Source organism: Odocoileus virginianus, chromosome 28, assembly GCF_023699985.2.
Source record: "Odocoileus virginianus isolate 20LAN1187 ecotype Illinois chromosome 28, Ovbor_1.2, whole genome shotgun sequence".
NCBI lineage: Eukaryota > Metazoa > Chordata > Mammalia > Artiodactyla > Cervidae > Odocoileus > Odocoileus virginianus.
The window spans coordinates 30,375,472-30,388,571 of NC_069701.1; the positions used below are offsets into that span (position 1 = coordinate 30,375,472).

At 49.5% G+C, this 13,100-nt stretch overlaps 1 protein-coding gene across 7 annotated transcripts in view; it reads right to left on the bottom strand.

The window, feature by feature from the left end:
* NTM (neurotrimin) overlaps positions 1–13,100 on the bottom strand; it is a 944,459-nt gene that overhangs the window by 18,942 nt on the left and 912,417 nt on the right. For 4 of the 7 annotated variants that reach the window (XM_070457405.1, XM_070457409.1, XM_070457408.1 and 1 more), the window contains 3 exons: positions 8,252–8,403; positions 5,102–5,137; positions 398–430 (listed from right to left, as the gene is read on the bottom strand). In XM_070457405.1, the coding sequence (XP_070313506.1) occupies positions 398–430; positions 5,102–5,137; positions 8,252–8,403 (221 nt within the window). Of the gene's footprint in view, positions 1–397; positions 431–5,101; positions 5,138–6,348; positions 6,509–8,251; positions 8,404–13,100 lie in introns of those variants that run through there. The other 3 variants (XM_070457407.1, XM_070457406.1, XM_020878149.2) reach the window with 3 other exon arrangements.

The window sequence follows — 13,100 nt, forward strand, 5'->3', positions numbered from 1 at the left end:
TTCCAGCTCCAAGTTAGAAAAAGAGAGAATGGGGTAAGCAGAGGCCAGCATGCAAGGCCAAGGTCCAAGAAGATCATCGCATTAGAGCATCGTGTGCAAACAAAGAGGCGGGCCTGCTACAGAAGGGCCCAGACGTGGAGCTATTCTGGGCACTGACAGGTCCCCATTAGTGCTGCCAGCAAAGACAAGTTAGACTTTGCAGGGGAGGCACCCGGGGAGAATCGATGTCCTTGGGGATAGTTAATCTGAATTGACACAGGGCCGGCCCGAGGTCAGGCGGTCCCCACCGGGCTGCCTCCTGGGGTTAGCGCAGAAGAGAATGCATCTTGCAAGAAGGTGATAAGTCTTGCGCCCCCCAGCCCAAGGCAGCAACTGCCTGGAAAGTAAACATACCAACCTTTCCCAGGGGGCAGAGTTGTGGTTTTCACTTCTAAAAGAAATGAAAAACAAGCCACTGTTAAGGCAGAAAGCAGCCAGAGACATTTAATTTACCCTCCGATGGTTTGGGGGAAGGAGGCTGAACCGGCCCAGACCCCATACTGTCCTGGCCACAGCCCAGCCCTTGGACACGTGCCCCTCCTCTGTGCTGGGAAGTCAGTTGGCATAGGTTGCGTGGGGCTTGGGGCAGGATGCTCACATTGGATCTCTGACTCAGAGATCCATCATCCCCGCGTGTCTTGGCTGGGGAAGCTGGTACCCTGGAGCCTGAGCCCCCAAGCCAATAAATACTTCTCTGTAGAACAACCTTTTTTCTTTAGCCACCAGACTATCCTCTAATTGGTTGAAGTCTGCAGAAGTAGAAGTTGAAGTGTTAGTCACGCGGCTGTGTTTGACTCTCTGCGATCCCATGGACTATAGCCTGCCAGGCTCCTCTGTCCATAGGATTTTCCAAGCAAGAGTACTGGAGTGGGTTTCTGTGCCCTCCTCCAGGATCTTCCCAACCCAGGGGTTGAACCTGGGTCTCCTGCATTGCAGGTGGATTCTTTATCCTCTGAGTCACCAGGGAAGCCCTGAAGTCTGCAGGCTTTATTATAAAACTAAAGCCTAGGCCCTCCTGCAGTAACATGAATGCAGGTGCCCATGCTCTGTTTGATCTGTAAAGTTAACCGGCATTCATCTACGCATCTTTGAGATATTAGTGAGCGAGGTTCTGTGTACTGGAGGAGGGCAGACCTTTGATACCTGACCTCTCTTGATGAGTCAGACTGTAACCAGCTGGCCCCGAGGGCTTCCTTTCTCTGGGGCGATCCAAGGCAGTAAGACCTGCATCCCTGCTGCTGGGACCTGCCTGGGAAAATGCTGGGCATCAGCTCCCCTCTGCTGGCTGGACCAGGAAAGACCTCCATTCACCAGTCCAGGTTCTTGGGACAATGCATAGAGCCTATCCTACTGACTGGCCAGAAGCAGGCTGACCTCTCGTCTTTCCTCGTTAGCTGGGGGCCACTGCATGCGTTCACCCTGGATACAGAGGATGGGAAATCCTTCCACAGGGTATGTGTATGTGTGCGTGCTAAGTCACTCCAGTCATGTCCGACTCTTTGTGACACCATAGACTGTATCCCACCAGGCTCCTCGGTCCGTGGGATTTCCCAGGCAAGAATACTGGAGTGGGGTGCCATTTTCTTCTCCAGGGGATCTTCCCAACCCAGGGGTTGAACCTTCATCTCTTATGTCTCCTGTATTGGCAGGCAGTTCTTTACTGCTAGCATCGTCTGGGAAGGCCTCCACAGTGTGTACAGGTATCTAATCACCATGGCGCACAGAAACCAGTACAATATTGTAAAGTAATTAGCCTCCAATTAATAAAAATAAATGAAAAATAAATAAATAAATATCTTACAATTTTACTCATCCATTACACTTGAAATAAGGGAAAATAAAACTGAGAAAAAGAAAATGACATTAAAGCCTCTGCATCGAAGTGATAGCATTCTCCTTGCAAAGATCCTTGCATATAGAAGGAAGGATAACCTAGAGATGACTCCATCTAGACTCAACCAGAACATTTGACCAAAATCACCTGAGTGTGTCCCCACGTATTCAAACTCTCAGTCTGCTCTTTAAAGGCACCTGAGACATGATACAACTCTTGATCCAACCGGACATTAGCTGCCCCAAGAATCTACTCTGGAAAAGGCTGTGGGGAGATCAATAATCAAAGATCAAAGTGGCGACTCAGAGAAGTCAAGGGTCAATCCATAACACTATCTTTCTGCCACCAAACCCAGCTGAATCCAAGTTCTTAGGTGAGCACAGGGCTGCTGTCTGTACTAGTGAGCAGAAGAGGGCTGGATTCATGCCAGAATGGATACATAGGATACGCAAACGCTCCAGAAATAGGGCGAGCGGATTTTAGTTCGGTACCTTCTGTATTTAGACACGTGCCATAGAAATGCTAACTGCTGGGAAGACTGGGTTTAATGAGCTCTCTCTCATCCTCAGCAGGGAAGAATAGATCCTCTCTCCCATTGCAACTGTTTCTTCTGATGCACAGAGTTGACTTGCTCCCCCATCCTCTATTAAGATGATTTGAGGGTCACTGTGAGGTTCGCCGGCATGAATCAGCCGACCTTCCCCAGACCACTGATACCATCAAATCTGACTCCTCGCCCAGCAGAGAAAAGACCATGGACCAGGCATGGGAAATGAACCGCCACCGAGCCGCTGAGTGCGTCCCCGGCACACTTGCCTATGAGGGAGGGCATGAGGGATGGTGCGGGTCCACCAGTCTAAGGACTGGCACGAATCCTGCAGGAGTCATGGCAGCCCTACATGGTAACGCAACAGGGGGACATGCAGTCCACTGCGTTTGCGAGGGGGGAGCAGAGAAATACGTCTGGGTGGCAGAAAATGCTGAGAAGGAACGAAATTCTCTTTTCTGGATCCTTCTGGACCATTCGGAAACTGAGTAACAAAATGGCTTGGAATGTCTTTTAAAGCTAAGTGTTCCTCATGGGTGGAAATCCTTCTAGATGAGAGGAGCATAACCTGGGTGTATTCCAGAGAAATGAGGCAGCTCTCTGTTCCTGGGTAGGCTGGCCATGCAGGAGGGAAAAGCAAGACATACACACACAGAGAGCAATGCGTAAGATAAAGGCCCCAAGGGCATGGTCTTTTTTCTCTAATACAGCCCTTAGTGTACAAGAGTCTGACAGCTACACTGAAGACCACACTAATCCAAGTCTTGGAATGTTCCAGGATTCTACCATCTACAACACTGGCCTTGACCCATTGCCCTGCACCCAACGAGAAGGGCGATGGGGTGGGAGCAACGTAGAGAAGAGAGCTGGCATGGAGACCCTGCCCCACCTTCACAGCGGATCACAGAGCACAGAGCGGGGGTGAGGATGCTCAGCTCTGAGTCAGCAGGTGGAGCCTCTGCTCCCAGTCCCCTGCTCAGAACCAGGCAGGGATTTGTTTGCTGCTGGTCAGTTTTGTTACTGTTGGCTTCAGTGTGGGACGTGCTCCCTTCATCCCTGGGGTGCACCTGCAGTGGCGTTCTAACTCCTTAGCAACCAATCCCTGGTTTAAAAGCTCCCTTTCCAGCTGAGAATACAGACATCAGTGATCACAATGAGCTGAGTCACTCTAAGTCACTCAAAGTCCCTTGCAAGTTGTCCTCTGCCCTACCTCCAGCCTCTCACACGTCCTTTTCACCATATGTCCTTTGCTACTTTTCCAATGTTCTTCGAGATCTGTGCATATGCCTTGGCCAGGGGTTCAATAAGCATACATTGAATCACTAATTGAACCTGGAGCCTTCCATTGACTTCCCTTTCTTTCTATTCCTGTTTCATTTTCCTGTTTGTGGTCATCACCATGGCACTCTATATCACTAAGGTGAATACTGCATCCCTGAATCTTGTCACCATAAAAGCTTTCTCCTCTTCTGTCAAATAATTTCCCATATAACTCATTTCTTCCGTCTCCCCCTCCCCAAGTCTAATGCCATCCTCTGATGATTGCTTGCATGGCCAGATGTGAATGGATGAACAAGATGAGGGGTGCTGCTAGGTGGGATGAGAAGGATGGCGGGAAGTGGGGAGAGATCCTCTCTTCACTGTGGTCACAGCCACTTTCCTGCGGGGCTCTTCGAGGGTCAACACTGTCCTCAGCAGGAAAAGGTAGCACACGCGGCATTCGTCCAATTCTACCACTCAGCCTGGGCCCACTTCTGAGCATTTAGTCATGGCCTAAATGAATCACTTTAACTAGGCTAGGGACCTTGAGACAATTTGAGGGGCTGAGTAAAAAGAGGCGAGAGATGCAGGTATCACAGGCTGGGGAGGGCTGGCATGGAAGAGGTGGGAAGAAGTTAGGGAGAGGGCTTGAGAAATGAGTTCATGAACCCCTGGATCGTGATATGGGGTAGGGGGGTGGTCCCTGTAACCAGAGACTGAGCTCCAATGGTTCAAGACGCACCTGGTGGTTTTCAAAGCCTTTTTACTATGTGTTCTCAGGTGAAGGCTAGAACAACTCTCAGATTGTAAGGCGGGTGGTCAATTCTATGGTCCAGAAGAGGAAATTGAGTCTGAATGATACTTCCTGACCTGCCCAAGCGCACAGCACCCGTGGAAGTCGGGTTCTGGACAGGAGCTCAGCGGCGTCCACTCCAAGGACCTTGCAGGGGCACCTGCCCACCTTCCTCCCTGAAGACACTCCCCATGAATGCTCTGTGACAGCTTAGGGACCCTTCGAAACTCCCTGCCCTGGGGGTTTGCTTCTGTGGCTGGTGGGGGTGGGAGCTGTCACTGGGGCTCCTATGAAAAGCATTCAGTGGGTGGACTTCTCTGCCTGTTGCCCCAAGCCTCACTCTCTGAGCCTTTTGTCTCCATGCAGACCTCCAGGCTTTTAGAGGATAGGGTTATTTCTTTTCCTCTCCCTTCCCAGCCCTTCAGGGGAGGTAGGCAATGTGAGCAGAGAGTAAGGGGGTCCTTGGAGTTTCATCGGCTCCCAGTAACCCACTTCGCGCCTGCCACCATCCACTAGCTGCTGGACAGACAGGAGCCTCGGGGAACACACAGCAGGGCAGGGGGTGGGGGCTCTGGGATAAAGCGGGGAGGGGAGAACCCATAAAGCAGGGGGACGGGGGGATACTGACCTTGCAACAAAGATGAGCTTGTAGGCTCACTTAGCTCTATATCGGGTGAGGGACACACAGGAGAGAAAAATGAAAACAAACACACATTATATACAGTAGCTATATATCCATCATATATAGTTTGTATACCGCTTTTCACAAACATTTCTGGAGGGATGGAGAAATAAAGGAACACACAAAAACCAGAGGTGGTGGGGCAAGATGCAGATGAGGAATGGTGAAGGGCTGGGTGCGTGCACACGGGATGCTGAGGTTGGAAGGCGAGGGGCTGGCCATGCATTCTCAGCCCCCGCAGGAGCACGGGCTCTGGGCGTGTGCTGAGCTGGGGTGCTGACTTAGAAGCAGAGGACCAAAGCCTCTTTCCAAATGAGATCTGTGTCTCATCCATAGCTCCACTGGTTCACTTGGGGAGACCAAGTGCAGAGATTTCTGGCCTCCCAGCACCACGGCAGGAGCTAGCCCCGCCCCGCCCCCCCCCCCACCCCAGGAATCTCTGTGATTCAGGATCCCAGGGGCTGAATTCTCCCGGTCCCATGATGCCTCTGGAAACTTAGGGACAAGGTTCTCAGAATCCTACTGGTAGGGTTCCTGCTAGGAAGGAACACCCCTACCCCGTTTGGCTGTAGTACCTCAAAGGTATTGACCCAGAAGGAATCTAACCAGCACCAGCCTCCCTCACTTTTCAACGTCAGGTCATGTGTGCAGCTTCCGAGTAGGTTGGTGGCAAAATGATGCTAATTTAGCTGGCTCTCGGATGCTACAGGAGAAGGCATTTCATCACAAAGGTTGTGTATTTGCATAAAGCAAAGGCTGCTTTCTAACTTGCCCAAGTCGGCTTGATGGGTCTGATCACAGGAAAGGGCATAGAAAACTCGCTGGCACGTTTATATTTGTCAAGAGGCCTTATTGATAGTGGGTGTTGATAAAGAGTTGAGGGGCTGGGCTATGTGGACCAGCTGCAGTGTGAGCCAAAGGGGTGGAAATGCAGGCGTGGCATGTTAATGGGATTCCGTAGCCCCATGGGACTAGGCATCACCCAGGTGGTGATGCTGTGACGGGCTTCTCAGAAACGCTCTCTTAAATGAGGCTATAAACTTGGTTGCTTTTTGATTAAATTTGGAAATGTTCCAAACTGTTTCTCCCTCTTAGAGATTTAGCATGCAAGGGCTCTGAGCCCTTCTGTGTTAAAGAACATCCCCACATGGACCCAGTTCATCTTTGTTTGATCTGAGTCTTTCTAAACTTACTTGAATCCATACTATCACTTTTCCATACATGCTTTTAGAGAGTCCCCTGGACTCCAGAAAGCTGGCAACTGTAGGGCCGTCCCACATGACACACGGGGTGCAGGGGATGTTGACAGACTGCCGGGGATGCGGGCAGAGGTCTTAATTGCCAAACACGGGTCTGTGGAAAGGAGCAGATTTATGGCGCATGCTTCACTGCATTGCTTGTCACAAATGCCGGTATTTCACTCTTAAAGTTTGCTTTTTCTCTCTTCTCATCTTAGATGGCTTCAGGGGACGAGGCCAGGGAATTAGACAGCAGTGATAAAGTCAGTTGCAAAACCATTTCATGCATCTGATTCGGAGGAGCAAAGGGGTCAAAGGAGGAGGGAGACTGTTTACAGGGAAGAGGAAGGCTGTGGGAGGAGGGCGGGGAGAGCCTTGGATCTGGGAGGCAAGGGGAGGCGGGGCTGCCCCTTCCTAATCATGGCCCTTCTGTTCATGCAGACAGACACCTGCCAAAAAGCCAAAAGGCTGACAAACGTGAGCGGCCCTGATGACTGTCCCTGGGTGGGAGGCGTCAGACACATCAATCAGTCTAATCACAGCTCTGCCCATTCCGGTCTGCCAGTCCTGGGATCAAGGGCAGCCTACCCCCTCCCAGCCCTGGAGGATAAAGCTGGGCTTTATTTTATGTTTTGGGTAAAAGGGGGGATGGAATGCAATTTGGAAATCTGGATGGAGCAGGGGAAGAGCACAGGTGGGCTGTCTGGATCTGATCGGGGTCTGTGGTGCCATGGAGGAGATGTGGCAGGGTGGACAGGGGATGAGGGGTGCTTTATGGAGCTCTGGGATTATCTGGGAATTCTCAGAATAAAGGGGTTTAGGCTCCTGCCAATGATCTGCTAGCTTCCTTACCTTTCCCTCCCCAGTACACTCGAGAGTGCTTGTTAACATGGGAGATGGGGGAACAAATTGAAGGGTTCGAAGCTAAGGTACTAGCTGGGGCCTGGAGGGATGTGCCTCCCCCCACCCTCAACGCCCCGCAAAGCAACCAGAAATGAGCCCCATGGGCTGTGTGGGCAGCTTGCTTCTTCCTGGGGAGGGAGCCCGTCAGAGCTGCAGAATGGCTCTCGGGCATCCAGGCTCAGGTCTGTGTGACTGTTCTCCCCACAGAAGCATGAGACCTGGGGATCTAAGTTTGTTTCCTTGCCTCCTTCCCTTGATTCTGGCAGCCTTCCAGTTGCCGCGGTGCAGTGAAGGCACCGCACCTTGCCTTGCCCACAGTAGTCCTTCAATAAATAGTGACTGAATGAATTAATGCATGAATGACTATGCAACTTCTGTCGAGATGGTGGCTCAGTTGGACAGATAATATCTTAATGCAGCCCGACAACACCCTGGGACACAGATGGAGAACCAGGGACACACCCACTGGCTATGTTAATTCTCCCTCTGACACTAACATTACTCAGGATCCCAAGGCCCATGAGTCTACTTTTATCAACACAATGAAGTTTCTCATATCCTAAGGACCGGACAACGTTTCAGAAATGGTAACATTTCACACTCATCCAGGGAAAATGTATGGAAGTAGTTTATGTTCCTCTCTGGGTTCTTGATGACTAGATCCAATTGCAATCCCCACAGTCAGTTAAGGAGGTACTCGGGGGAAAGTTCAATGTCACTTCAGTATCCCCCAAACCCTTTCCTGCAGTGTCAGGACTTCTAGTACAGAATGAAACCCGGTGTCTTCTTTCACACCCGTGCTGTTTCACTCTCTCCCCCTCCCTCCCCATCCCTGTCCTTCTCTCCCACCCCCGCCTAACTACTCCTGACTCTCTTCCTTGCCCCCCCATCTTCCCCTACTCCCCCCCCCCCCCACACTGTGCTCCTTGTTGTCTAGCTTGGGGCTCCGTCTCACCGAACAGTGTGATGCTGGCATTGGTGTGACCCAGCTTGTTGGAGGCCACACACGTGTAGTTCCCATAGTCGTGTTCAGAGACGTTGAAGAAGATGAGTTTTGAGAGGAAAGGTCTGTTTTCCACTTTGACCCCCTTCTTTCCTTCAACCAGCCTGAGACAAACAAGAGACCAAAGAGAGAAGAAAAAGGGTATGGTTATAAGTATTTTTCCTTACAAGGAAGAAGAAACACTCTGGAATTAGTGATCTTCCCTCTTCCCCCTTTCTGGCATCACTATAATCCCATTTTTTTTTTCCACTCAACTACACAACAAGTTCATCACCATGACGCACGTAATTACATTTCTCTGTTTTATGTGTGTGCCCGGAGACATGCTTGGCACAATGCAGATCTTCATCTCTCTATGCAGTTATTGACGTTCTCTGAAGGCAGGTGCCTTCAACAAATACAATGCGCCAGCTGTGTGCCATTCAGCCCCACAGGATCTGAGCAGTAGGTGCTGGAGAATTGACGTTATTGATGAAGATGATGATGGTGATGATGATGGCAGCCATGAAAATGAAGAACCTAGTCTTCAAACAGGAGAAAAACCCGATGGGTTTGAAAGAGCAAAGCTTTTCATGCACCTGGTAGTAAAACTGTCCCTTAAGAACTTGAGACATTTTACAGACAGTAATTTATCTTTGGCTGTGATCAGGATAAAAGAATCAGGGGCTGTTTTTACATTAGGGGACCCTAATGGACCTGGGAGGGGTGATCTTTCCACTGGATTAGAGCATCTCATCCTGGGAGGGATTACAGAAGCCCGAGAGTGTGGCCTCATGTGGCCAGGACCACCTCCCTGGCTGTCTTACCCAGACTTGGAGTTCAACGTGTCTCAAGGGCTCAGAACAATAGCTGGGGGCCACTGATAAAAGCCAGGGGGAGAGGTGGGGAGGACAGCCAGACACACTTGTTAGAAGTGCGGACACTATTACAGGGCAGGCAGAGAGGGAAAGGAAAAGCTGTTTTCGGTGGTTGGTGGGGCCTCATTCTCCTTTGGAGGCTGTTAGGAGCAATTCCTATTGAACCTGCATGTCTGCATGGAAATCATGAGATCAGCGCTCTTCTCTGTAAAAACCGCTGGGATATCCTATTTCGGAGAACAGGCTTTAAGCCAAACTGTTTGTTTCCCTGAAATAATTTGTCTTCCTTGCACAGAAGCTGTCTATGCTACAGGAAAGATAACCACCAGTGGGGACAACCATCCTTCTAAATGGAGGATTTCAGGGATTGATCCCCAAAGCTCAGCTGCCTGTGTAGGGTATGGCTGGAGCAGGACATGTAGACAGGACAATATGTCAAGGTGGACACATGTTGGAATGGGTTTGCAGGGCAGAAACTGAGGCAAATGGCTGGTACTGGAGTCATCCAATCGAGAAAGACAATATTCTGGGCAGAAATAGAAAATAAAGCCCAGCAGCATAATGATGAGAAAATGCTTTGTAAACCATAAAATGTTATGCAAAATAATATATTTCTGTGGAGTGAGACACTGCAAACTCCTTCCTGTCCCCAGGCCACAGGACAGTTTTGACAGTGACATCAGCTGCTGTATCATCATCTGAAGGTGTCCACTCTGCAGGACAAATGGACGGTTCTCTCCATCGCCAAGACGTGTGACTGCTGTGATGAGAAGAGCAGTATTCGAGCCTCTGTCCCAACCCAGCATCTGTCTCCAGGGAAGTCAGAGCAGGGCTGGGGGAACATGTGTTGCTTTCCATCCTGTAGATGTTCATCTGGGGGCTTTTCTCTCTCCCACGCGAGGGACGGCGAACCAGCTCGGGTCCACGTACTTTGTTATAACGTGAGCACAGTCCAAAAGGAATGAGGTGTCTGGCTGTGCAGCCAGAAGCCACTGTTCTATCTCCGGCTTGTTCTGTTGCTGTTCTGCAGGGGATGCTGTCCGTAGGAGGCTCTGTAGCCCTCCTGCCGGAGGCTTCTCTGAGTTCCTCAAACTTATTGATCCCTTTTGCCATTCTGACGCCATCCCTGGGCTAGGGAGGAAGTCGTCACATGGGGACCAAGCTGTGAATTAGATTTCAGCTCTGCAGTGGGGAGAGACACTTGCCCAGAAAGCAGGCTCTGCTGACAGCTCTGAAATGTCTTTAGCTAAAAGCAGAGCAGGGCGGCCAGTGGTATTCGGCAGCATTTTGCAGCTTCTGGGGTGACACTGTGTGTGGTCACACACTACCCCGTGCCACAGAGGACAGACGCCTCCGTGCAATGGGAGAATGGAGGTGTCTGAAACTGAGACAGCTGTGCTGAGACAGGTGTGCTGAAACGGAGCAGGACCCTGTGGAGCTCTGGTGCATAAAGCTTTTCTGTATCCCCAGTTTTCTAGTTTGTAGGAAATAGGTTTCATTCAGCCTCCTAGACCTTCCCTGAGTTGCAAAGGGCAGGTTCAAACACTTGCTAATTAGGGAAGGGAGGGCATGCCAGACGGGGAGAAGCAGCCAAGAAGCAATGGAACAGCCTTGGGACAGGGTCTTGGTTCCCCTTTAAGGCCACTGGGGAGGCTGATAAGGGATACAATGCGCGCTAAGTTGCTTCAGTTGTGTCAAACTCCATGACCCCGTGAACTGTAGCCTGCCAGGCTCCTCTGGCCACGGGATTCTCCAGGCAAGAATACTGGAGAGGGTTGCCATACCCTCCTCTCCCCTTTAAGGGATACATATAATATCTTTGAGTTGTTTAGCAGATGTTGAAACCACCACCATGTGGGAAAAGTTAACTATAAACTGCCCACAAGTACAAAAGTTTAATGACGCTGACCCCTGATTATCTCACCATCAGCCAATCAGAAGAATGTCCACTAGCTGATCCCACCCTCTCTGAACCATTACTATAAAACTCCCCATTATCCCCTCCAGGTCGGGATACAAAGTTTTGAGGGCATGAACCCACTGTGGTCCCCCTTTCCTGCCAAAGCATTAAAGCTATTCTCTTCTTCTTCACCGAAAACTCTGTCTCTGAGATTCAATTCGGTGCCGGGGTACAGAGGCCAGTTCAGTATCACTACCAGGCTTTAGCTTCTTCATGCTTTTCAACAACTTGAGTCCCTACAGATGAGTGGTCCTTATTAAGGACAGGATTTCCTTTCCTCTCCCTTTAGATCCATGGCATCCCCATCACAAGGACTCCTTTGATTGGTCTCAGAAATCCGCTCATCTCCCCAGGAATGTCAGTTAGGTTAGAGCTGGCCTTCCCCCTCGTGGGGGCCATCTTCCCTGGGAGACCTCCCTGGAGGAGCGACCTGCCAGGGGTCCAGGAAGGACAGGCAGCGACAAGACTTCAGACCAGAGATGCTCTTCAAGATCCTGGTGCCTGGAGGACAGACACCTCCATTCAATGGGAGAACATGGGGTGGGGGATAAGTAAATGAAGAGCAAATAGAAAAACTGAGCGGAATGAACTAAAGGAGAGAAAAGGAGCTGCCTCGAATAGGGCTCAGACAGAGGACTCAAAGCTGCCTGAGCCCAGGGCTCCAAAAGCCCCCTGCCCACGGAGATGCTGCCAGTCGGGCTCTGCCGTCCTGGTTGAAGCCCGCGGCCCTGTCCCTGGGGTACAGCGGCCGTGCAGAGCTGAGCTCGCCCTTTGTGTGACCACCATTGGCCACTTCTGCCTGAGGGCTAATCTTTCCTCCACATCTTTTAAGATTTTGTTTCCTCCACATTTAGCTTGCATTTTCATCCCATCAAAGATTAGAAAGATAGGATGTAGCTGATTAACTTCCTTGAAGATCTAACCCATTGAAAGTTCAGGAATTTACCCTGGAGATTTTTGGCTTTTTGCTATGTTTTCTGATACTGGACTTTCATGCTTCAGTTTTCTTTTTAGTATAAAAGAAAAGATAAAATAGATGGAGAAAGCAAGCAGGATTTTGAAGAAAGATACCCACATTTATTTATTGGGAAAATACTATTCCCTTCTGCTTGATTACGAATTCTTGGGCAAAAGGAGAAAAGCCAGTTGTTTCTTCTAATCTCTTTCTGAGTCTGCTTTTACTCATTCTTTCTCAGTGCATGCATCTACAAAATGGGCTAGATGAATACAGTGCACCCAAGTTGCTGCCAGAATTGGTGCTTAAGAACAAAAAAGTAGTGCTTCTCACTTGGAAGGATTATAACGAGCCTCTGACTAAGTGACTTGGTTGTAAACAAAGTTCAGAGGTTAATGCAGAGACTAGAGGGGCTCTTGGTGCTGACTGGCCTTTTTTAAAAAAATTAATTTAAAAAATCCTTGGCTGCCCTGGGTGGCATGTGGGATCTGAATTCCCAGACTAGGGGTCAACTCTGCCTGCCCTGCAAGGGAAGCAGAGTCCTAACCACTGGACCACCAGGGAAGTCCCTAACTTTATATTTTATTGAAGAATAGTTGATTTACAGTGTCATGTTAACTTCAAGTGTACTGCAAAGTGAGTCAGTTATACATTCATATATATACATATGTGTGTATGTATATATATATACATACGCACATATACACATATATATATTCTTTTGCAGATTCTCTCCCCTTATAGGTTATTCAAATGTTGAATATAGTCCCCTGTACTATTATATAGCAGGCCTTTCCCTAGTTGATTATCTCCTTTATATATATCTAACAGTAGTGTGTATCTGTGAATCCCAAACTCCTAATGTATCTCTCTACCTCCCTTCTCCCTGTGGTAAGCACGTTTGATTTCTACGTCTATGAGTTTGTTTCTATCTTGTAAATAAGTTCATTTGCCATATTTTAGATTCCATATATAAGTGATGGTATATGGTATTTGTCTTTTTGTTACACTTCACTCACTATGATAATC